Source organism: Fringilla coelebs (assembly GCF_963513975.1).
Source record: "Fringilla coelebs genome assembly, chromosome: 4".
Taxonomy (NCBI): Eukaryota; Metazoa; Chordata; class Aves; order Passeriformes; family Fringillidae; genus Fringilla; species Fringilla coelebs.
Window position 1 is genome coordinate 35,778,484 of NC_140032.1, and position 25,602 is coordinate 35,804,085.

A 25,602-nucleotide genomic window follows, 5' to 3' on the forward strand; every position below is an offset into this window, starting at 1 on the left:
GAGCATCTCTTCTTCCTTGCTGTTTGTTGTCGTGCTTTGGGCTTCAATGGGAATTAAAATCATGTTTCTTTATGTTAGCAGTGTCTTTAACCTTAGCTGAAAACTTATTTTTAATATCATTTAGCTCAAATATGAAGGACATCTTTGCTTTGGCTTTGAAAGATTTTGTATATCAGTTGATGGTAACACAGATATTATAGGTCACTTGGCAAGGTGGATTTCCTAAACAACTATTCAAGTTGTTTGAATAGCTAAGTGTTATAGATGGAGGTTTCTTGAAACAATATTTCTTCCCATTGGCAAAGTAGCTTGTTTCATTTTACTCTAACTCTACATTAGGACAGTGAATTAGTAGGTATCTGTATAAGCAATCCATTTAAGATTTAATTGCCTTGAATATAAGTGAAGAAATGTGTTCAATGCATATGATGAAAATGCAAATCCAAGTTGTTTTTCTGATGTAGGAGGTACCATGATTATTAGTGAGCTTGCTCAATTACCTTTTTTTCTGTAGTGAATGCAGTTTGTTAAACACTACAAATTGAACAGGAGTATTGAGTGCTTAACAAGGAACAAGAGACAAGAACAAGAGACAGTTCTGGATGGAATCATACCTAATATTAAGCAGTGTGCAAAAAATGTACTAATTCTATTACCCTTGTTCAGATTTAACTTTATCTGTTACTCAGATCAAGACAGCATCCATATGAGAAGGGAAGGGAGGGATTTTGTGTAATGTACTGTATTTTATTAAAATACCATACAATCTCCAGCTCCCCATAGTTCAAATGAAAATTACCATGCAAGAAATAACTTTAAAATTTGCATATGCCCTAAGGATAGAAAAAGTTATTAATAAATGAATTTTTAAATTAGGTTCTTGAAGGTCTTAGTAATTTCCTTGTTGAAAAAAATATTTTGCTGCACAATTTTCTCATCTAAAAATATCGATGATGCTACAAGGAGGTTTTACAAACCTAAAAAACTTCTTGCATTCCAGGAAAACCTTCAATTTACATTGGACTACTGACCTAGGCTGCTACTGGAACTCTAAAGTCTCTAACAGACTTCTCAAATATTTAAGTTCAGTTTAGAGAAGGTTTTACAACAATATCTTTTCCTAGTAGAGGTACTGAGCAATCTTATATTGTTATAGGATAGAGCAAGCAAGCAGTTTATTATTTCAATTTTTTTTCAAAAATGGTAGCTAAAACTGAGCTGAACTCAGTTATGTTCCTTAGATTGTGACCATTCTATTCTGTTTGCTTTAATGACTACAGAGAAGATTTTGAATATTTTCTCCATTTCAAAACATGTTGAAGGATCAAATATTTTACCTTCATTGCTTCAATTTCAAGTATTTCAGTATTTTTCCGTTATTGCTTCAATTTCAAATATTTCAGCATTTAGCCCCATAAGAAAACATCGCCTCTTAAAGCTGCCAATAAAGATGTGAATTATTTTTCACTGAAGAATTCCTGACATACACATTCAGCTCTTAAGTCTGCATTTTCAGACCACTTTATTACAAGCATGAAATTTTTCTTTTCATTTTTGTTTTGAAAGCTCTTTGAAGGATTTTATTGGGGTTTTTTATGTTAGTGAAAGTTCTTGTATCAACCTATAGACAAAATGTAGTAGTAAATAAGATGGAAAATTGTGGGGTTTTATGCTACAAAATGATAATCTTTATTGTTGGTCTGGAGCCACTGGGGAATGTCTGTGTGTGGACCTGGTATGTCCATGATGACATAATCCCAATATCATTCAAATATCTGAAGTCAATTTTTTTTTAATGACTGACCATTTCTCTAAGTTAGAGAATCAGAGCATGGGTGGGATGGATGTTGCAAAGGTAATATTTTGTTGCTTTTTAGTTAAAGGAGGAATTGTGTGAGATGCTGTAGAGCAGTTTCTGGCTGCAAGTTGCACATATTCATCCTCCATATAATTCCCTGGGCAGCAATGTTATCCTAACCAGTCCACAAAGGTGGTTTTTGGGATGGTTTATTTTAATGCAAGGCAATATGAAGACAGTGGTCTGGTGAAGGGCTGGGCTTGTGGGTGCTGCTTCCAAGATCCAGCACAACCAGATTATACCTCCATTGCCTAAAGTTGTCATCTTGGCCAGTGTGATTCTTATGAACAAACACACATTATAGTGATTTTGACAATTCACAGTGTTAAGTATGCAAATTTAGTTTGAGGCTTTTTGCATCTAAATAAGAAAAAGTTATTATGATTCCTCTTTGCCTTGGTCCCATGCTGAGTGCAGTAACTGAAGAAACTATTAACTGCAGAATGACTGTAAAAGCCTCAGGACTAATATTTTCAGTATTAGCTGATATCTGAATAGCTAATATCCAGTAACACTGTGGAGATGGGCCAAAGTAGATCTAGTAATGATACACAATTTAATGTGTAAAAGGATACCTTCCTATTTGGTTTTTTTTTTTTATTTTCATGCAATTAGTTGACTATTTCCTAAAATCCTTTTGTGTTTGTTGGGGCATTATTCTTGCTTTTCTACATATCATATTTCTTACAAGTGTTCAATGCTGAGTTTACTTTTCCACTGTAGTCATAGCAGTCAGGATATCAGAACTAATTTTATGGTAAAATTGCTTTTTGTTGTTTGAGAAGTAATTCTGTAATTGTAAGCATTCTTTTTGAAGGTTAATCTAAATGAGCAATCATCTCCTGAACAAGACTAAGAAACAACTTCAGTTGTTGGCATCACTGGTCTAGTTTCCAGTACATCTTGTATAATGGGAGAGGGTGGAGCAGAGTGGGGATGTATGCCATTAATGAGCCTGGGACCAAATCACATGGCATTGTGCATGCAGCACTTCTTGAGCAGGTTTTCCAAGTCAAAGTACAGGGATAATCTTTGATAATTCATTCCCAAATGTTGCTTCACCTCATTTGCAGTTTTATAAAGCCACACTGTGAATGTCTTGCTCCTCCTCTGTCCTTGGGATAGTATAGAGGGAGCTGGATTCCTTCTACCTGCTGCTATACTGTGAAGTCCTGGGGTCCAGTTTCAGATCAGAAAATCATGTTGTATGTTGAGTAATTGAGGGAATGAGACATAAGTAAAAAGTGTTTCTTTTTGTTCAATACATTGTGTTTGGATGGCTGTGTTTATCAATTAAAATATTGCATAACAGTAGCTTGACTTGAGGTTAAGTCTAGCTTAATAGAATTCAGAAGTAAATCTGCATGTTTCATGATGGGGCTGTGAAACTGTATTTGAGTTGATTGGCCATGAAAGCTGTGTGACAAGTGGTACAAATTTAGATGTGAAGAAAATGCATGCCTAGCCAGGCATGGAAGACACAGAAGATTTTGTTATTTTGTTTTCTGTTTTAAGTTCATGTAGTTCTCAGGCATTTTACTTGGATTCTGTTGTCCTGTCTTCTAATATTAGATAGAAAACTCTTTAAGAAAAGTAATTGAAGAAAAAATGTTATTAAAATGTTGTATGCTCTTCAGAGGTACTTGTTCCCATTGGAGAGGCAATCATCTGTGATTAATCAGTAATTGTTTGGACATGTAGATGTCTCTGATTAATCATTTAGGCGTTCCAGCTGCAAATGAGTTGTAAAGGATGAAAAAAACAAAACCAGAATATCTTTCTGTATTTTCTATGTTTACTTTTTATATATTTTTAATATTGATTTTCTTCATGTTACTATCTGGGGTGAATGGGTTTTCTTAACCAAAAGGCAGCAGCATAACAGCGTTCTAAAACTGGTTCTGAGATTATTGATTAAACTTTCAGAGACAGAAGTGCCACGAGAGGTAAGTCCTGAAACTTTTTGTTTCCTTTTGAATATACTGATCAGAAATGGATTGAGTATTTTATTTGTTAGTTATATGTCCTGATCTACAATGAGGAGAAAGAGTTCACATATCATAACACACAACAAAGACATTATTGTGGTGATGCAATTTTGTGTGCATAATCACATTTAAATCACAGGGAAAATTTCTACTCGTGCTCAATATCTAATTTTTTGCCTTTTTAAGGTAGAGATTGTATAAACAGAAAGTCAACTTATTTTTGGCTGATGCAATTGAAGATATTATAGAATATTTACACCCAAACCCCAGAAATGAGAAGAGATTTGCCTGTATCAGGAAGTTTAGAGATCCATATCAAGAACATTTCTGGTGTAGACAGTAATAATTGCACTAAGAGGAACAAAGAGGTAGTTGTCTATGAGATGTTTGTTGACTGGAAAGGGATGAATGTAATGCAACATTAATGTGTTGTGTTTTGATAGTTAAATACAGTCAGTATTTGGAATATTATTTATTTGTATAAAATAAAATTTCTTGTCATTTTCTGTGTATTTCATAATTGAATTTTCTCTATGGAATGATTTTATAAACTAGAGAAAAAAAGAACAGTACGGACTTTCATGTTGAAAACCACAAAAAAGGATAGTGTTTTCAATTACTTCCTGCAGTTTTGGTAAATACAGAAGACTTGGATTTTTACTTGAAGGAAAAATATTGGTACACGTAAGCAAAATAAGAAGAGTGGATGTTGAATTATATAGCACAAGTGTATTGTGCAGAGTGAACAGTTTGAAAAGTACTGAAAACTGTATTTGAAGACGAGAACAAACATCAAAGGAGCGTAGAATCTTTTTCATCTTTCCTAGTAATTATTTCTGTGATTGTGTGTGTTAAGTGCCTTGTGAAGAGGGTGTTGGGAGAGGTGAATGTCTGCCTGTCTCACACAGACATACACACACATCTCACAGCTGAGTCACACTCTGTGCTGGTGGTTCAATACCACTGTGTAGGTTAAAATAGCATTTCTATTGTTCTGGTATTAAACAGCCATTTGCACATTCTGAGCAGTCGAAAGAAAAGAATTGGAGCAGATATTACCTATAGCACATTACATTGTGTGGTGTATGAATGATGTGTAATATCCATTTTAATATTATAATGCTGATTCACTGGTTTTCTTTAGTTTTGATTTGCTTTGACAGCACTGAAAATCTGCAGTAACTCATTAAGTAAGCAGTGGGAAAGGTAGTGGGGCTATAGAAGAGTGAAGTAAATGAGCGAGGCTTTGACAATATATGATTATTTGAAAATTTCACGCGCTTGAAATAATTTTTTCCCAGTATTTTTTTTATGAATGAAAGGATCTCAAGTTGGTGAAGTATACCAATAAGCCTTCCCTCAAAGGCTTATAAACATGAACAGTTTGAATGTGAGAGATGAATAGAAGCACTTCTTCACAAATTATACATTTGTTTTGGTTATTTTACAAATTTTGAAGTGATAGAGAAAAAAAACTGGTTTATTTTTGATTAAATATTTCCTTGGATTTTACATCATTACATTGTAATCGTTTATACTGTTTTTACTTTGTTATGCTATTTTATTTTTATACTGCTTCACTATAATAAAGCTCAAGTAATATATCTGGCTGTGGGCTTTGATGACATTCAAATTTGGAACATCTGAATGTGTGCTTGACCCTCACTGGACCTAGAGAGTGAGGTGCAGCAGCTTCAGGAGGTAATGCACAGCCAGCTGCTCCCAGACAACAGTGCACACAACTTTCTCTCTTCCACTTCATCTTTCACAGACGGAGAAAAAGAAATCTTTACAAAATCTCTCTTCCTCTTCCCTGCACCAAGCTATTGCAATATCAAGAAACACTCCCTAAAGTCCATGTGTCCCTGGAAATATTTAGGTCTATGCTATTTTTTCATCTTTGACCTTACAAGCCCTTATACATCATTCCTGTTATTATGCTATTGTTATCTTTCCCCTTCTTTTTTACTTTCTCATACGATGTCAGTAGCTGTATAGTGGTATTAGTTTCCTGAGGCTTTTCCTGCTGTTATTCTGTGCTGAAAATGGCAATGGCCATTTTGTGATAAACTCTGATGTCAGGTAACTATGTATTGTCCTGTAGTTCTTGCTCAATGAACTTCTTTCAAATATATACTTCTTAGGATTTTTGCCTTTAAGACAAAGATTTTCCAGTGAATGATTTTTTTTTTTTTTAGTATTTGTATAGTATTTTAAACATTAAAGAATTAAGCACTGTTGGGTAATCTTAGAAAACAGGACCAAAGAAGTTTTAAGAGATTCCTGCAGTTATCTGCATGCAGAATTAGCTACTCCAAAAGCATTTATAAATTTTTCTAGTCTGTTCCTAAGATCTTGCACTGATGAAAAGCCCAGAGTCCCTGGGTATAAAGCCCCTGTAGTCTGCCACTAAAGAAAGGCTCATCCATCCCTGGCCATCAGAAGCCTTGTGCTGCTGAAGAGGGGAGCTGCCTGCTGCCAGTGCAGTGGAATGGCAGGAATTGCAAGGACAATCTGCTCCTCACCTAGTGATGGATGGGCTCAGAGAGGGGGGAACAGCGACATGGAATGTTCTCACCTGAAAGCCTGGAAGGTGTTACACCCCTGGTGGTGTGTGGTGAATGCTCCAGGGGGGTGAGTTGTGCTGCAGGTTACTCAGCAAAACTTTGGCAGCAGTTTAAATGTATGGATTTGCACACTTTACCTCTGCTATTTCACAGTTGGCTCTGATACAGTAAGTTGACATTAAACAAAAGTAATCTCAAGCTAAAACTTTCTTTCTCTTTTTATACAACTAAAATATATCCTTGGAAATGATTTTGTCTTTTATATATTTAGTATATTCCATGTTTAATATACCACATTTTTTTTTTTTACCAGGAGCTATCCAGCCATTTCAATACTGCCTTCCATAATATTACTTTTATTTACAAAATAGCGAGGGGTTTCTCTTTGGATAAAATGTGTGCATATTTGAAAATGGCTTCAATTGTTCTCTTCAGCCAATCTTGTACATACATTTATATATACCTATAAATGCTGAACATATTAAATATGAATATTTAATATTTTTCATTAAAAGCAGTAAATGAAGGTTTTAGCAGATAGGAAATGATTACTTGGCTTATCTAGGTTAAAGTAATAGAAAAATACCAAATTTAAATGCAAAACATAAAATTACATAGAGAAGCTACATTTGAGAATTAGACATAATGAAAGTAGACATACTGTCTTTTTAAAAATTGGTTTTTTCTTTTGATATATTGCTGATACTATAATTAGCACAGCATAAAGCCTTTGGAACAAGTTAAAATATATTGAATCATACCTGTTGAGCATCTTATACATAACCTTTAATTGGTCTTTGTCTGTATAAATATTTAAAATCTATATGCTTCACTTTGTTTTCTGTCCAGGTCCTTTTTGCTATAAACTGGTAGTGCTTAGAAGAAAACAAAACTTCTGATTACTGAGTCAATGCCTGTTTGTCTTCCCTCAGCCAGTGGTTCCCACCTTCCCTGTCCCTTCAGACAGCAATAGGAAGGGTTCCACGGGGTGTGAGAGGTGTTATGGGATTGATGAGATTGGGAAGAGTCAGAGATGCTGCATTCATGAAACTAGGCAGGGTAGTGCCAGAAACTTGAGCACACTTACTGAAGAAATGTTTGATTTTTTTGTGGAACTGGGCATTGTTGTAGATGCTGTGATGGTGGGACAAGAAGTTGGCCTTTTATAACTCAAGAGAATTACCTTCATTTAAGAAACATCACACAAACTAAAATATAGTGAGAGAAAATCCAACTACATTTTTTTCTAGTTCTGTGCTCTTTGGTGGATATCTTTATTTATCCTTGTGAGGTATTTGAGTGATACAGAAGGAATTGGTGTTGTGGGCAGGAGCAATTCTGTTGTCAGAAGTGTATGTCCAAAAAACTGAAATAAACCTATGATGATGGAAGGTATTGGACTGAAAATCTTTTTTTAAAATTTTTTTTGTGGTTTTCCTGTTACTGAGACTCCTTCTCAGCAATCTGATAGGTGGCCAGCAGGAATTGTGAATATAAATATAACCTAGCACTGACATGGTAACCTGCTCTGAATAGAAACATGAAGTTCAACAAAGAACTGAAAGTTTAACCTTTCATGTTAATCAGATGGCGTGTCTACATTTAACAGGACAAGTAGCAACTGAGAAAATTCAGAAGTTTGATTAACCTTTCACGGGTTTTCTGACAGTCTGGGTTGTTATACTTGACCTAAACTCTCTTTGGCCTACAGTCTTTAATTTTCAGAAGTGTTTCTCATGAGAAAAACATTCATTTTGCCTTTTTGATTTATTTCAGTAGCATATAACTTTTTTTTTTCTTTCTTGTAGGATGCTTCGAGTGTTGCATCAAATGCCTGGGAGGCATCCCCTACGCGTCTTTGATTGCCACCATCCTGCTCTATGCTGGAGTTGCACTGTTCTGTGGCTGTGGGCATGAAGCACTTTCAGGAACCGTCAACATTCTGCAAACCTACTTTGAGATGACAAGATCTGCAGGAGATGTTATTGATGCCTTCACCCTGTAAGTTATTTTCAGTTGTTTCATTTTAAAACTGCTGAAAAATTCCACAAGGGATATAAATCTGACTAAAGAAAATATTTTTTTAGTGAATATCATAAAGAAAATTGTTTGGATAAGCTTAGCAGATGACGTTTTGACCAAGCTAATATTTTTAGTATTTGCAAGTAATTTTTAAGACTATTAAATATCCCACATCTTTAATTAATCTATTACTAAAATTTACTTGATATAATATCGCAAAATCTGTTCCATGCATCCTTGCATTTAAAAAACAAGCAAACAAAAAAACAAACCCTGCGGCCACAAAACTATAAATAGATAAAGCAGACTTGTGCAACAAGTATTAGTTCTGGGAGTAAACACAATAAAGAGGTAACCAAGGAGTTGTGCAGAACCCTGAGACTTGAAATGTCAAAATTCTGTTGCCTCTGAGTTTTCTAGAATTAAGCTGTTTTGAAGGTTTCATGCCTCACTATTCCTGAAAATCTATGTCTGGAAGACCTTTGTTTTGCTGAGCATCAACTTCTCTTTGTCAAATTTATTACATTAAAAAAATAGTTTATTGCATCCTGAAATTAAATTAAATGCTTTCTTTTATCTTTAAAATTGTCTCTTTAACATATGATTTTCTTAGATAGCTGAAATTCAAATTCTTATCTAGCTGCTAATGGTTGTAACTAAAGCTGAAGAAGCCTATCCTTAAATTTGCAATTATTTTCTTTCATGAATATTTTTCATAAAAGTGAAGTGATTTGATCATTAAAAACATTGACCTTTTCTGATGGATAGTTCCATAATTAACATCTCAGGGCTTAGCAGTGATCAGAAAACAAACCAAGTACCAACAAGTGGAAAAATCAAAGTTAAACAGACAACATACTTATGCCATTACATAAGTCCATCTTTAATTCATATCATAAATACTGTATACAACGTTGGTTCCTCAAAGAACACAAAGAAAATGATAGAATTATAGAACAGGAGGTACATGGTTAAAAATTGAGTGTAGGAGAATTCTTCAGCCTAGAAAGAGGGTAATTAAGAACTGTTGCATGAATGGTCTATAAATTCACAGTATTATGAATAAGACATACAAGATTGGATTGTCATTTTATTCCAGTACAAAATGTTTGAGTTGTCAGAGGAAAGTAGTAGGCACCAGGTTCAGCAGGAGCAAGTTCTTCAATTTTTTCATAGCAAAACTAGAAACCTCTTTGCATATTATGGATGCCAGAAGTTTTTAAGGCTTCAAGGAAACACTGGACAATCATGGAAAACAAATCGATCCATGATTTCTAATGACACACAAACTTATCCAGCTCAGGAAGTCACAAAGGCTAGGCTAGTGTTGGAGTTTATCTGTTGATCCTGCTCTTACTCTTTCCTTATATTCATTGTTTGACATACAAAAATGAACAATATGTATGTATATTTGATCTGACTGGGTACCACTGTTTGCACGAGAGCTAGAAATGGAATCTGAAATTTCTTAACTTCTCCTGGGGTATGTTATCAACATCCTTTCCAAAGCTTCTCTGCAAATTTTAGGTGTAAATTTCCACTGTGGAATTAGTAGCCAGAAGGGAGCATGAACCAAATAAGTATGTCACTGCTGCACCATATTGAAATTTCTTCTTTGGATCAAGGAGTTTTTATGTCCTTGTATAACATGTTTGGTTAAGGGGAAGATGTATCTTCTGCTTCGCCTTTTTGTATTGTTATTTAGAATGATGAGTCTGGCTTGACTTGGTGGCTAAGGGTCATTGTTATCCTGAATGAAAGATCAGTCATTTTATTAGGCTCTAACTTATTTTATTAGTCCCTGGGAAGCTATTAGTGCAGAACAGCCACAAATCAATGCTTTCTCTTCATAGCACGTTTTTCAGCTTCTCTCTGTCACATACTAAAGTGAAAGTATCAGTCCAGGAATACAGCCCAAATGCATAAAATTCACTGTAAAAGGTTAAGGAATTGTAATTTTTTCCCCCTGGAATTTGTTTTTTTCTTAGCTTGTAGCTTTTCAACCTGTTTGTTTTCTTTGTTTACTTAAAGAGATATTAAACCCCATTCTTTCTTTGGTAGACCTGTTGTAAAATGAAATTTGGTTTTATTCAGTTGTGAAAGGTATATCTACACTTATGTCTTAAAGGTAGGAGGAGAATATATAGAATATACAGCAACATATTGTAATCAAATATATTGATTAAAAGCAGCTAAGCAATTGCTTTGAACTGGGTAAACTGTGTGACAAAGAAATTTGCACATGTTAATTTTCTACCTGTTTAAGTAGATATTACACTGCTTTTAAAATAATTTTGTAGGGATAAATAAATCCTTGATATTTTCTCACAAGTATTGATTAACTGTTGGCAGTACAAAAGCTCTATAGTAATCATACTTTTGAAAGACCAAAAACCAGAAAGAAGAATATGTAAGTAGAAATCAAAGTGCCTACATCCGTAAAACAATCCATATTGAAATGGAAATAAAACCTAGGGTTTTTTTATTTTTCTGATTAAAAATTAGAAGAACTTCAAAAAATCTAGCAGTGTGCCTTACTCAACTGTACTTTTTTTAAAGGTTATCTAGCACATTTGAGCTCTTAATGCATCTAGTGCTGAGAAGTGTCTCAGGCTGGCCTGGAGTCTGTCCTTCTGTGATAAATGTGCCAGGCAGATGCTGCAGTGGAGTGCTGAAGTGTGTTAGATTCTGTTTAAGCATGCTTATGGTTTCTCTCTATATTTTTATTAGCATGCTGGATTTTAAATGTCATTCAGCATAAAAATCAATCCCAGTCTGAGAGCTATTTATGTGGGCAGCAAGAGATAAAGGCTGTGTTAACTTTTTGCATTGTGTTCTGAATGCAAACAACACAGCTCACAAACCACCCTGTATCTTTTATCTCTGCCAGCTACTGGCTATAGTTTAGAAGAAGCAGCAGACCCCTGTAGAGAAAGCAGGGCATGATGAGGGCATAAACAAAATATGAAACAGTCTCTAATTGCCTAAAATAAAATACCTAGATCCAACAATTCCATCCAGAAATGCCCAAATCAGTGTCCCTGAGGGCATCAACAGCCCTGACTGTCCCTGCCTCACCTCTCCTCAGCCTTCCCATGGTCCAGGACCACATTTCAGTGAAGCCAGAGGGGTTCAGACCCTGACCTCAGTCTCTCCTGGCCACAGGGCTGGGGCTGCTCTGGGCTGCCCACACTTCACAAGATGCTTTGACACTTGGGGAGAGATTAATGAATGAAGAGTCTGCAATAGGCAGCAAAGCTGGCTTGGAGCATTCAGCCCTTGGGGATTCAGCCAAGAACAACAGCCCTGTGGGATAAAAGAGGTGATGTGAGTGCTGGTCCTGCAGACTGGTCCCTCATTTCAGCTCCCTGGATCACTCTCTGAATTCAAGGAGTCTTTAACAGCTGCATATCATATCTGCTGTGGAAACATTGACAAGTAGTAAATATTTGTCGTTTAAGAACTATAAGCAAGTTTTGTAGCTGCCATTTAAACTCTATAAGTCCCAGTCAGTTCCATAAATTTTCTCAAATTTATGATTTTCTCTTCAAGTTACAATACAGAATGATCATGGTCAATAATTCCAAAGTTATGAAGGCAACCTAGAGAGGTGCTGGGTAGGGTAGAGAGAGAGCTTTTTTGCTTGCTCGTTTGTAGGGGGAAAATGCAACCCAAAATTCAGCCTATAATAAGATGCAAACCCCAAACATTTCTTAAAAAAAGACAATAATTTTTTTAAAAAAGTGTTTTGTCTCAAAGCACTGAATTAAAGCCTGACTTTAGTTTCTTCAGGGGAGAAAGGTAAAACAGTTACTCTAAATACTTGAAAGCCAATATAAATCAAATTTGTTCAAAATAATGAGAACAAATGCTGTATAGACAGGTATTCCTGATGGAGAGAACATATCTGCAAAAATCACATAGCTGAATGGTAGACTCTTCTTTCTTCAGACATTAATTTTTAAATCCATAAACTTGTAATAAATTGGATGGCTATAAAGACATTTGGAATTTTCAATGTGTGACCATTTCATTGAGACTAACCTCTAATTATATTGCTTTCTGAATGACTTTTGGGAAGCTCCACTCCCTACAGTTCCAGACTTTTTCACTATCAACCATCTCACTGTTCTACTGGCAGCTGTTTCCCTCCACCCACTCCCCCACCAAGTGAAGGAATGCTTATTAGGGAATTTGCAGAAAGCATTGGCCTTTTTTTGGGATGTGGATTCTTTCAGTGGCTGTAGAGAAATTATTTAACTTCCAGAGAAAGCCTTATAAAATACATGTGAAGCTTTAAATTGTCCTGAAAACTGCTTTTATAATATTTAACTACAAGAGGTGAATGGTTTATGTTGCTGACTTTGTCAGTTTAACAGCTCTGTAGATTTCACTAAAACTGAGCCATCTGCTTGAGGTGGATGTAGTTTTCAGTCATTCTCCTAATAACTTAATAAAATGCAGTGGACACTATCTGCAAAGTAGGGATAAAGGTATAACTAGATTTTCTCACTTAATCACTGATTTTGAGAACATTGCAAAGCCAGCAGAAAGAGACGTATGATTATCAAGCATGTATCACATGAGCCGGACTTTTATATTTTTCTGGTGTTTGGAACAAATTCCAAAAGGAGATTTTAGAAAATCAGTAGCACAAGGTATGTTTTGTGTATTTCCCAGCAGCATCCTTTTCCAGCTCTTTCTCTTTAGTGCGCAAAGCCAGTTAGTGCCATCTGTCACATGTTTGTGATATATAGGCCATGGAACAAGGGAATCATGCTCTTAGAGTGGAAAATGAAGCAATCTCCCTGATAGTAGCATTAAACCCATTTTCCCACTACAGCCAAAGCTAATTCAGGTCGTTGTAAATTTACTTCCTTTAAAGGTGTGAAACCAAATAGTAAACTAAATGAAGTTGCAATCTGTAATTCTGTTGTCACTGTGCTCTCTATGGGAAGTTGCATAGACGCTGTATTGGTGCCATCTTCCTAAGTCTAAATATTTCCTCCCTTTCAAGATGTGAAACCTGTGTTTCAGGTACTGCTGTGGCCAGGTTTGATGCTTGCTGCTGACTTTTCTCTTAGTGTATAGTCAGGGTTTACTAGATAGTATTGTTTTTTAATATATATATGTATGTACAACTGTTTTCTTTTGAGTAAAATGAAACAAAATGGTGTAGAATCTTTTATATCTCCCCTCTTAGGGATAAAAAACAATGTTTTGAGAGGTAGATAAATGGATGTTATGATTTGCTGTGGTTTTTTTGTTGTTGTTGTTGACTTTGCTGCTATCACAACTTAAATGCTGGTAGCACTAAAATATTACTGTTATCATCAATCCTTCTACACTTATATTAGTGGAATGCTGTGAAAGTTATTACAATGTGCCCGGTAGTAAAGGACAGCTAATAATAAATGTGATATTTATAAACATTTGCATTAGACTGTGTGATGATTCTCTTTAAGGCATCTACTTAATACACAATTGCAGTAATCTGGTTTTCCCTATATATTTTTATCTCTTACAAAAACATTCTTTAAATTTGAACAGACACTGTGTTTTAAATACTATTTGTATTGTGGAAAGCAAAGCATATAAGGCTCTGTATCACATAATTGCTAACTGTGCCATAGTGTGTTTGGAAACTGCAACAGAGATTGTGTGGAGGAATGAAGTTTTTTCCACATGGAATATCCAACCTTGACCCCTGCGTCTTCTTCAGGTATTATAATTTGGCAGGTACCACCACAGGAAGCACAATGTCATTGAAGATTCAGGTTACTTAGGGAGAACAGTCTTTATTTCATTGGAATAACTGAGTCAGATATAAATAGCAGCACTGGACAAATACAGCATGTTAAATATTAGATGCAGAACATAGGATTTTAGATCTGATATCATTGGCAGATGCATCAAATATGGCAAAAAAATGTCAGCACCTGAGAACATGACCTTTACAAGATTATACAGCACTGAAAAGTCACATTTACCACCTAGTCAGCTATAAAATGCAGTCCAGTCTTTATTCTGTTAAAGGCAATACCAGTGAGAACTTCTGTAAGTAAAATTTAGGATTTGGCAATTACCTGCAAAGACATAGTCCTCATTTTATGAAATTGAATAAGGAAATTCACCACATGAAAATACCAGTTGAATAATCTGGAAAATTCATAGCAGTGCATGTGAATACCAGCAGAGTGATCTTACATAAAGAATTTATTGGTCTTCTTCTTTGCAAATACAGTCTCCTACTTTTCAGCAGACATCTGTATTATTTAGTACTGTGTTAAGTAGCACTCCTTCCTGGTTGACTGGAATTTAGATTAGCTATAATAACTTAATGTCTTGTGATTTTCCCTTTCTCAATAGGTGGTTCATCTCCACAGAAATATCTTTTTCTTTTTTAACTGCCTTTATTTCTCTTTAGTCTTAGCTCACTTTATAAACAGATAAAATGGAAAGTGCATCTTTATATGTAATATCCATATGGCTAAATATGCTTTATGTGCCATGTAAAACTAGCTCTCTGTTCCACAGGATATCTGAAAAGGGTAGATTCCCTACTTTGATCTCAATCTGGACATACAGTAACAAGCTGTCAGCTTTACACTGTCAGTATGTACTTTGCATGTCTCCAAGTTTGTAGCTGTACTAATGAAACACTCACAAATCCTGCAATATGCTTTTGCAACATCTTTTACACTTTCCTGCTGCAGAAGATTGCTTGGAAATTCAGTATCCATAGTGTACAACAACCATCATGTAATTCCACCAGAAGTCAGCCCAATACTCTGCACCAGTTCCAGTGGGGCTTTTGCCTTCTTCAGACAAAGGAGGCTTCTGATCTCTTCTGTAATTAGCATCTCTAAAATGTTTCTAAGAAAGTAGTTTTGGACAGAACAAAATTAAGTTATAAAAAGCCCCCAAACAATGTTGAGGAGAAGCCTTGCCCTTCAGTTGTAGTAAAAATTCAGTGTTTTGGATGACAATTTTCATGATTATTAAAATTCTTATGCTGGATCTTTTCCTATTTCAAGAAAGTTACAAGAGACACAGAACAGAGATGTGGTTTGTGCTGCTTCTGCTCTTCTTCCATTATTTGGAGGGTTCTGTATGGCTTTTTAGATGTTCTGTAAGAAATCTGTGTTCAACTGTTCCATTCTTAGGAAGGAAGCAACAAACTTGTAGAGGATGATGACCTAGGGTCCTATTCTACATGGCTGTAGAGAGTTGTACATAACAAATTAAAACCAATGGGTACTTATGTCACATCAGCTTTGTTTCAGAGCAGAAGAAGAAAATCTGGCCCTTGCAGAAGATGGATGTAACTTGCATATTGTAGTAGGATGATGTCTTCTTTATATAATACTAACAATCTGGCTTCAGTTTTGAGCAAATGTTTTCTATGATTACACAATTTCTTCCAGAAATGCATAATCAAGTCTCTGTTATCTTTCTATTGTATTTTGTTTCTAGTTTAATAAAAATTACTTTTTGGTCTTTTTTTTTCTTATCCTTTCTTGACTGTTAATCCTTTCTCTTATCATTTCCTGATGAACTTTAGTTGAGCATTCTATACTCCAGTTTTATTTTCTTCCCACCTGAAATTTAGAAGCTAGACTCCTTATTAACCTAATCTAGAAAAAATTCCTCATGGAATTATGCTGAATTTTTTTTAGTGCTTTCAATTTTTTTTCCCTTCACAGTGAGAATATTTCAGGTTTTTTGCCTCATTTGGGCTTTTACTTGGGGATTTTTGTCTTACTTTGCGGGTAGTACATTTCTATTAATAAATTCTTTCTGCCTGTTTTCATCCTGAAGTTTGTCTGTGCTTGTCTCCTCCTTTTCCTAAAAATTTCCCTCTGTTTTAAGGTATCAGCTATCTTCTTTGCTCGATGTATTTAAGTGAATAGTATCATGAACTGACATCTAGAAATTGTTCCCAGCTGGTTTGCTGGAGAGCCTGAGCACATCTTTTCAAAAGTTCCAGGGGGCTTGATTTCTGCATAGCCTAAACTGACCTTTCTCTTGCAAACATCTCCTTGTATCTTGTCTGTCTTCTAAAAACACAATTGCAAAGCTATTTCTCCATGCTTGAGACAGTATGAGGGGGGAGGCTGCTCTCTCAGTGTCTTAACACCCTGTTAGCATCAGTCCCTTGTGGGGCAGGAGGGTTAGCATGGAGGCCAGAATTGCTGGTTTACAGGGTAACGGAGCTTATTGTGTGTTCTAGATGTAAACATCAAGTACTCAATGCTCCCTGCCATTGAAAGAGAAAAAAAATTTTAAAAACCAAACAATCCTCCAAAATAGGAGAAGCCCTTCTACTCCAATGGTGACATTTGCATGTATTTCTCATCCTTCTAAATTTTCTATGCAGGAAAAAAAAACCAAAAGAAACCAGTTTTTCATTAGATATTTTACTATGGTCATCTTATTAACATGTCAGTACTTTGATTGCTCTGGTATTTTATTTTTCTTATATGTTTGGGAGTTTTTTAGCTTGGAAATAGATGTAATTGCGTGAAACTACTTGCATTCAGAAAGTATAGGCACAATTCATTAGCAATCATGTTCTGCTTAACCTCTGTAATATCTTAATATCGTTATATATATTGGAGAAGTTATGTTATACATTCTGGAATAGAAACATAAGACAATTATAAATTCAGGAAAACTAGTCTCACAGTAATATCTGGAATTCTGGTGGGTAAGCCAATGAAAATCTTTGAAATATTAGGCTTTTATCACTTGTTTAGGCTGAAGTGCACACATTATTTTTCAGAATATAATGGTTTTCTGGGCAGCATAAGAATCATGTCACAGGACAAATTAGTGTGAGCTTTACCTGTTAATTACAGCTAAATGTCTGTGCTACATTCCTATATTACCCAAATTTTAAAAAAAATATCCCAAGCAAATATATAGATTGTTCTAAAACTATATTAAGACAAGTTTCACAAAAACCTGCAAAACATAGACAAGTTTGTTTAACAAATTATTTTATTTCTTGCAGATTTACTATAATTTTTAGTACTTAAACTTGCCAAAGCACCATGAAAATACACAGTAGGAAATCTGCAACATTGGTCTGACTCACTAAGAATATTTTCACTCACCTCTGACTTGTCTCTGCTGGGATAGTCTACTCTGTTTTCAGTTCCAACCTGTTCATTGAGAAGTTAGCATTGATGGCTTCCCTGAATACCTTCTGCCAGAAGAAGAAAGTGTTTTCTCTAGAGATATTTTGAATATGCTTCTTGTTGGATAGAATCCAGATTCAGACTAATGAATTAGGGGAGTCTGGTTAATATGGAATATTAATGACCTGGCAGCAAAGAAAGAACAAAAAATTGAAGCATCAGTTTGATTTAAATTGCAATTTAAAAACAATAATATTTCTAACATTTCTGAACATAGTGTCGTGAAGAAGGGCAGATCCAGAATCCACAGAGAATCTACCAGAGTAAGACAAATATACAGCTTAGATTATTCTGTATTTTTTTTTAAATCTTTTACCAACTTCAAGATGCTTTTCACAATTATTTTAAGTTTAGATAATCATTCAGCTTATTCTACTCAGCAGCCTCGGTCAGAGTAGTTTTAATAATAATGTATATTTTTCCAGTATTTTTTTTTTTTTTGTAAAATACTGTACATTTTCCAATCCTGTCAGAAGAACAAAATTTTATCTTTATTATTTTGTCTCCTTCCTTTGCTCATTACCCACATCTCTCCTTCCATTTCAGAAGTGTAAGCCCTTCTTGTTCTTTTTCTTTGTCCTTACCCATCCTGCCCATTGGCTCACGTTCATCTCCCCTTCTGCCATTCCCCTCTACCTCCCTGGTTGCTCTCATGCTCTGTCTGCAGCATTTGAGAATCTGCTGAAGCACAGATGGCAATTAATCTCCGTGAGTTCATCCACAAAGAATCACATTTTATTTTAAAGAAAGGCAATCTTCATTTTATAAGGTCTATCTTTTATCTGTTATAACTTAATGAGAAAATAAAACTTAATGTGAACTATATTAAATGCTGCAGAATAACTTACTAGCAATGCTATCTTCAAAACTATATATATATATAAAGTTATTGTTGCAGTACATTTTCTTTAAATACAGCAGACACTAAATGTAGCTAGACTGCAATACAACTCTGTCTTTTAAAGAGGTAGCTGAGTGATTGTGTCACCATTTTCATTTATCTTTTCACTTTTTGCTTTACAGGAGATCATTTCCCCTTGGAATAAGCCTGGCTATTTCATCCCATATAGTCTGATGAATAGAGATTTTATGATCTCTCTGTGACGAGTGGATGAGAAGGAAATAGATTTCTATATTTGGCTGCTGTTGGGCTATATATAATTTTTTCCTTTTGTGAAAGGAAGGCTTAAGTGAAAGTTATTCCTGTAGATGCACATAAGGCTGAGGAAAAAGCAGAGATCTCTTAGCACACTTTTTGACACAAGCAGCTCAGTGGGAGACTCAGCACAGATGGTTTAAAGGGCTGTTGTAAGAACTGAAATAGTCTCTGGACTTCTCAAAAGTCCTAATCTCTTTAGGGCAATGAGAGCTTGTAACTGAGCACATTGAGGTCTGAGGGGAGCTGCTGCTGGCAGAACTCCCAGACTTCAACCACTGGTGAAGGTCACAATTGTTTAAAGTATATATATACATAAGAATTGGAAGAGTTTTTATGGAATGGTCACAAAGTTGCTGTCTATTTGGTTTTGTAACCTTTTTTAAAGTCACTTATAGGCAAGGCAGGCTTAAAACACAGTTTTGATGTTTAAAAAAAAGTGTTACAATGGCTGAATTACTGTCAAATCAGGGAAATGGGATTTTTGCATTGTATTATGTATATTCAAATAAATTTAATCTGCATCATTTTATACCATCTACAGTGTTGAATATTTTCACCCTTTTGATTTGTTCAAGTATCTATTCCATGTAGAAATTGACTTTGGTTTTCATCTGAGTATGAAACAAAAAGCAATGTTAAAAAAAAAAAAAAGGTGGAAGTGCTTTGGTATTAGAATGTAAGGGAAAAACATAACCTGTCTCATTTCCAGAAGCATTCATTTCTAGTACTTCTCCCATCCCCAGTTATGTCAGAAGTTTAACTGCATTTTGATTGCATTTTTTAATATAGACCTGAACCTGACTTTGAATCTTTTGAAAACCATTCAAGCTCAAAGATATTTTAATAGGTTTTGGAGCTTTTTCTATTGTATTATACATGTAAAATGTGTATTAGTTGTCCTTTTGAGTGATGACGGAAAGTGTGCTCCTAAGGAATTGTTATCTTTAAATATTTCCTTTCAAAACAATAAAAATATTCATCACTGTCTTGAGAAAACATCCAGTGTGGGTAATGGCATGTCAAAATTCATCTGGCAGATCCTAAGGGTTCTCAGCTTTATTTTTTGACTTTCTCTGTTAGGAGATGTCACTATCTTGACCTGGAGATTAAGACTGGAATTTAGTACCATCTTAAATCTGAATGTAGCAATTTTATACAGAGTTGCACAGCTCCTTCCCTGTCACATCAACAAATTGAAAATTTACTGTGGCTAGTTTTTTTTGAGAAGTCCAAGTAGAAAACTTTGAAACCTGCTGATCCAAGGCTATGGCCAGCAGGAATGTTTCCAAGTTTAGACAAAAGAACAGAGAGGTGCTATCGAGAATCTTGTCCCAAGTGCTGGTCATGAGAGAATGTTTAAGAGGCACAGTCTCCTTGGGCCAAGGTTGAACTTACAGGCAGTGCTGGGCAGAACACCCACACAACCCAGGTGATGATCTCTAGTGAATTGAGCCTTCTAGGACCCTGCATGTCACACTGCAAGCCATCCCTCCATTGCTCCAGCTGTGTGCCTGTGAAATTTTATTTTAAAACCTCATTAAAGAAGAATTCCAGATGATCTGACCCCATTACTTCTGGAATGATATGTTTCTGGTTTGAAGTAAGGAATCTCTCTTGATGACTTTATTATTCTGTGACAAACACTTTGTCCACTGGAGAATAAGTGGGTGAATAACAATGAGAAGGTAGCACAGACTGACCCTGCAGACTTGTATGTGCAGAAACATTTATTCAAGATTCTATATCTTCTATAACCTAAGTGCTGGATAGAATGTATGACTTAGGAGATGTGTCAGGTTTTTGCTTCCTTTTCCTTTTCTTGTTTTTCTTTTCCACTTCATTTAGAGGCCAAAAACTGAAAAGTAACTGACTTTTAAATCGATGTGACAATTTTTGCTGTCTTACCTAAACAGATCCATTTTTACATTTAATTAGAGTCAATGACCCAGTGTTTCTTATATCAACACTATTTTATTTCAAAGTTCATTCCTGTCCTCAGCCTCACCTGTCATTATGGCACATCAGCACTTACACTTCCAGTCAGTCATACAGTTGGAGACTCAGGGGGTCTGATTATCTCACCCTGAAATTTCAGAGTCAGCTTTAAATATTTATGCAGATAATTAATTTTTGCTGTTCCTACACAGGATTGACATCTTCAAGTACGTGATATATGGTGTAGCAGCTGCATTCTTTGTATATGGCATTCTGCTGATGGTGGAGGGATTCTTTACAACTGGTGCCATCAAGGATCTCTATGGAGATTTCAAAATCACCACTTGTGGCAGATGTGTGAGTGCCTGGGTAAGTGGCTAAGAAAGCTTTTGTACTTATGACAAATTCAATATGATCTGTATATATTTTTAGTGCCTTGTGGTGTTTATTTTTTGGTTTTGTTTTTCTTTAATATTTTTTGATACCTCGGTTCAGGGTTTAAAAATTGCAGCAAAGGAGAACAGAGTGTTATAAATATTCTCTGTATTGGTTAAATGCTAAGTAATTCTTGCTACTCAGGAGCAATGAATTCCACCAGCTGAGTGAGAAAGCTTGTTACCTCAGCAACATGAGCTGTACTGAGCAGGACTAAAACTGTAAGGCCTCCAGCTCTACTGGGAATGAAATATTTGCCTTATTAATATTTTTAGTTATTTTAGAAATGTTGCCTGCTCCTCTTTGGAACTAGCTGAGACCTGTCATCAGGTTCTATTTTGTTTCTAAATGGTAAACAGGCCATTATTTATTCTTGTGTTAATCTCTGGTTTGGAGAGCCCATTCATTTACGACCCTGGAAAATTTGGATTCAAAAACTTTTGATTTGTACTAGGACTTAAATAGAAGTTTATCCTAGTAAAATTGCTGACTGTTTCAAATGGGATTATTTCAAAATTTCTGTCCAGTGTCAGGTAATTTTTTTTGTATTTGACTCTTCTGCATCTAAGCTAAGAGTCCTTGGTAGCTGTTGGAGTTGGATATTTCTGAAAACAGAGTCTGCATGAAAACCTCATATTTTGTGATGAACACTAAATGGATAAATATAGCCAAATAGATCTGGGTGTTAGAGTACACTTATTTTTTATGCTATATTATTGATGAATAACATATAAATTAGTAGGCAGGGTTGGGTTTCCCACTGTACTCTGATATAACTGTCAATACTTAATTAAGTGCAGTACAGTCTGAACAAATATAAGCAATAGTTACTACAAGTCACACAAAGACTATCAAAATGAGTACTTTGGATACCCTGACATTTAAGGTTAAACTGGACACAGATGACCTGCATCTTGTAAATTGGAGAATGCAGTCTGTATGTCATGTCTATGTAGATGTAACCTGCTCCACAATAATCTGTGGTTTTGTCTCCTTTTCTTTTGTTCTTGTCATCGTTGTATGAGTTTGGCACTTTGACTAAGATTGCTTTAAGACCTTTAAATAAACATATAAAAAAAGACTGAGAACATTTTAAATTAAGAGCAGTCACTGCTTATGCCAACACTGCTTTCATCTCCTGGAGAGAAGTCTCTAATCTGTATTCACCGAGGACCTACTAAGTTAGTTCCAATCCTGTATAGAGTAGCAAAATTTTCAGAACACTTCTTCACAGCATCTCTGAATGCCTGTCCTCAGTATTGCAGCAGAGCAGTGCTACATCCTCTCTCAGTTTTGATAACTGTGACTCTACAGTATGTGTCTAGAGGAAATGAATGGTTAAGCAGCTATTCCATGGTTAATATCACTGTTATCACTAGTTATTCATTAAATTATTTCCTTCAACACTTTGCTTTCCTCATCACTAATCTGCAATGTTTGTGTTTTACTTTAAGAAGCCCTGGGTTGATATACATGCTACAGCTAAGGTTCAGGCTGTATACTCTTTATGACCACAATTACAACGACTCATCAATTAGTTTGAGTTAAATACCTTGTTGTCCCTGTTCTTGAAGTCAGTTTTTTCTTTTTCCTGGTGAAAAAAACCCATAAACCTGCTGTTTGTTTGCTTGTCTCCTTTTGATGCTGTGTCAGTAAGATTGCTATACAAATGTCTGGAGTTATTTTGGATTATTATTCTGGCTTTAGTGTCTGTACTCTAGAGGGTATATGTCAATTAAAACTTGATACCTTTTGACTAGGTTGATTTTCATTATCTCATACTTAAAATTCTTAAGGGAAAAAATAACCTCTTAGATTTTAAAAATATATATTTGGAATTACAAAATATTTCAATCCAAGACAGATGTGTTAAGAATTAATTAAGTTCCATAACACATGCAATGTTATCAAGAAATAGGACCTATGAACAACAAAAAAGAATAGTGGAGAGGCAAATGAAATCAAATCAGTATTGTGTGTCAAGGCCAGATTGTTCAAATGCTAAAATAGTGCTGTAATAAATTTTGTTCTGTACAGTTGCCAAAATGAGATAATGCTATTGAAATGGGTTGGCAGATACTACAAGTTGCAAGAAAGCTTCCTTGTATTCAGTTTTGAGCTAGTAATTTTGTAAATATTAAAAATCTAAACTGTCAAAGATTAAACAGTTGGTTTCTTTTAGCAGTGCCTTATTACTAACAGAAATGTACACACAAGATATTTGTTGTTTTGAAAAATTAAAATTATAAAAATGGCTCCACATCAAAAACACCTTTGTAAAATTCCAGTTGTGACTATAGTTTCACATCAAATTTGTTGATGTCTTTCTAAATAGAAGTTTAACATTTCAGTTAAAGTCTGAAAATGAAGTCCTTCAACTTTACCATTGCCATGAGTTGTTTTTCATTAATATTTTGTAGGAGTAAATTTGTTATGTCTGTGACTAAACATATTATGAAAATGTAAGAAAAAAATCAATAAAAATTTTCAAGAAAGAAAAATTTATTTAAAATTTATCTTTGTATGGGTAAACATACATTTTTATATATTCCATATACAGAAATATATGGAATATATTTTTAATATATTCCATATATTTCTATATATGGAATATACAAAAAATAACACCTTTTTCTCTTTCTTAAGAAATATTTTTGAAAAGCAGACCTTTAAGAACACTGATAGCCAACATCTGAAGGAACTTTTCACGTGCTCTTCCTGACCTCCCTCCTTAGCTGCAAATACCTAATTTTCTAGCTCTGAATGGGCAAAAGGAATTTTTTTTTTTTTGCCTGAAGTAATGGAAAAAGAAATAGCTCAGCCTAAACTTTCCAGTGAATATATAGTTGACTTATCAGCTGATATGAGCGTTCAGAGGCTTAGCATCCAAGTCATGTCAGCACTGCCATGGAGTAGAGGCTCTCACCTCCAAGAGAGGCATTGTGAAAGTGACAGTGAAGACTCTCACTGGCTGTTTGTAGACTTAATTTACTGTGAAAAGTAAAACAAAAGCAGTAAAACAATGGCAGTCACATTCCAGGAGGGATGGCTTTCATTCTAGGCTTCATATTTCCATGCCTGAACGTGCTTTTAGAGTATTAAATAAACATTCATATATAGCTGCAGCATGATTAGTGAAGAATGGGAGACAGGCCTGAAGCCAACTGTAACACTTTTGTCATGTTTGCAATTTAATACCCTTCCTATTTGTATTCAGCTCGCTTGGCCATGGAAAGCCTCATTTACACCTTGCTTTGGAATATCTGCTCACAGAGTCAATATAAATACAATGACACTTTCCCCCTCCTCTTATGCTATAAAATGGGAAAGTAGGTTTGGTTTTTGTTTTATTTCATAAGGAAAAAATATATGAAGACTTCATTGTGGTAGCTGTATTTCTATTTCTTTGTACCTTGCTTTTCAAAAGAACCATGTTAGAGCTCTAGAGAATGATGTTTTATATTCTAAACTGCACTTACATACACCTTCTGTATCTTTAGTTTTAGGAATATTTCATTTAATTACTGACAAGGATTTTTCTGCCTTTGAAAATAATTCTGGATATCTGATTACCTATGGGCTATTTCATACATGCTTCTTGAGTGCCTAAACTAAAACATGAACTTCCCAAATATTTCCATATTTTATTTTGCAAAAAAAAATCAAAACGTGGAAGCTGCACAAATGTTTTGAAAAACCATCTGGGAACTCATCACTTCATCTTTTCCTTACAAGACCAGTTATTCTAGAGGCAGTGAAACTGCATCATAGTGACATTTGATTCTTTGTGTAACAGGAGGAAGAGAGTTCAGTGCAGGCTCAGCTGGCTTTCCCACCCAGAGCAGATGTATTATTTCTGAATGTTAGAAACGAAGCTCTCATTTCCGAAAATTAGATACCATGTCTGGATATTCTGGGGTAAAACTGCTGATCTGACAGACAGGGAGGCGTTGCTTATTATTAAATTCTGCTCCATCTGAGGAATGTATCACACCATATTTATGAGAAATAAAGGACCTTCTCTCCAAGACAGCAGATATCCTTATGGGTCCAGAATCCTTTAAACCAATCTTAACTGGGGAAGGTATCTCAAAATCTCATGTCCTCAGTTTAGGTGTGTTTGCTGTATGTAGTTTCACACTGTGATATGGGAAATGAGCAAGGTGAGATTCATAGTGCTCTGACCTTTCAGATTGCTCAACTGAAAGCCAGAAACATGATTTTTTTACCACAAATTACCCAGAAGCTAATGGAGTAGTTAACTTCAGAGGGATTATATTATGGCACAGATATATCATACCTAATTAAGGTTGTCAAGAAAAAGGCCTATGCTCCTTCAGTAGTTAAAGGAGAGGGCAGCTTAGGCAAACTTATCAGGTGAATTGAATTTTTTTGTGACTGTCCTATTTCCTGCAAAGAGAATAACCCTCAAGTC

The 25,602-nt window shown here is 35.2% G+C and overlaps 1 protein-coding gene across 1 annotated transcript in view; it reads left to right on the plus strand.

Moving 5' to 3' along the window:
• Positions 1–25,602, plus strand: part of GPM6A (glycoprotein M6A) — a gene marked incomplete at both ends in the record, with an annotated part of 112,582 nt that overhangs the window by 68,857 nt on the left and 18,123 nt on the right. The window contains 2 exons of the mRNA XM_084204527.1: positions 8,222–8,414; positions 20,945–21,101. Coding sequence (XP_084060653.1) covers positions 8,222–8,414; positions 20,945–21,101 — 350 coding nt within the window. The remainder of the gene's footprint in view (positions 1–8,221; positions 8,415–20,944; positions 21,102–25,602) is intronic.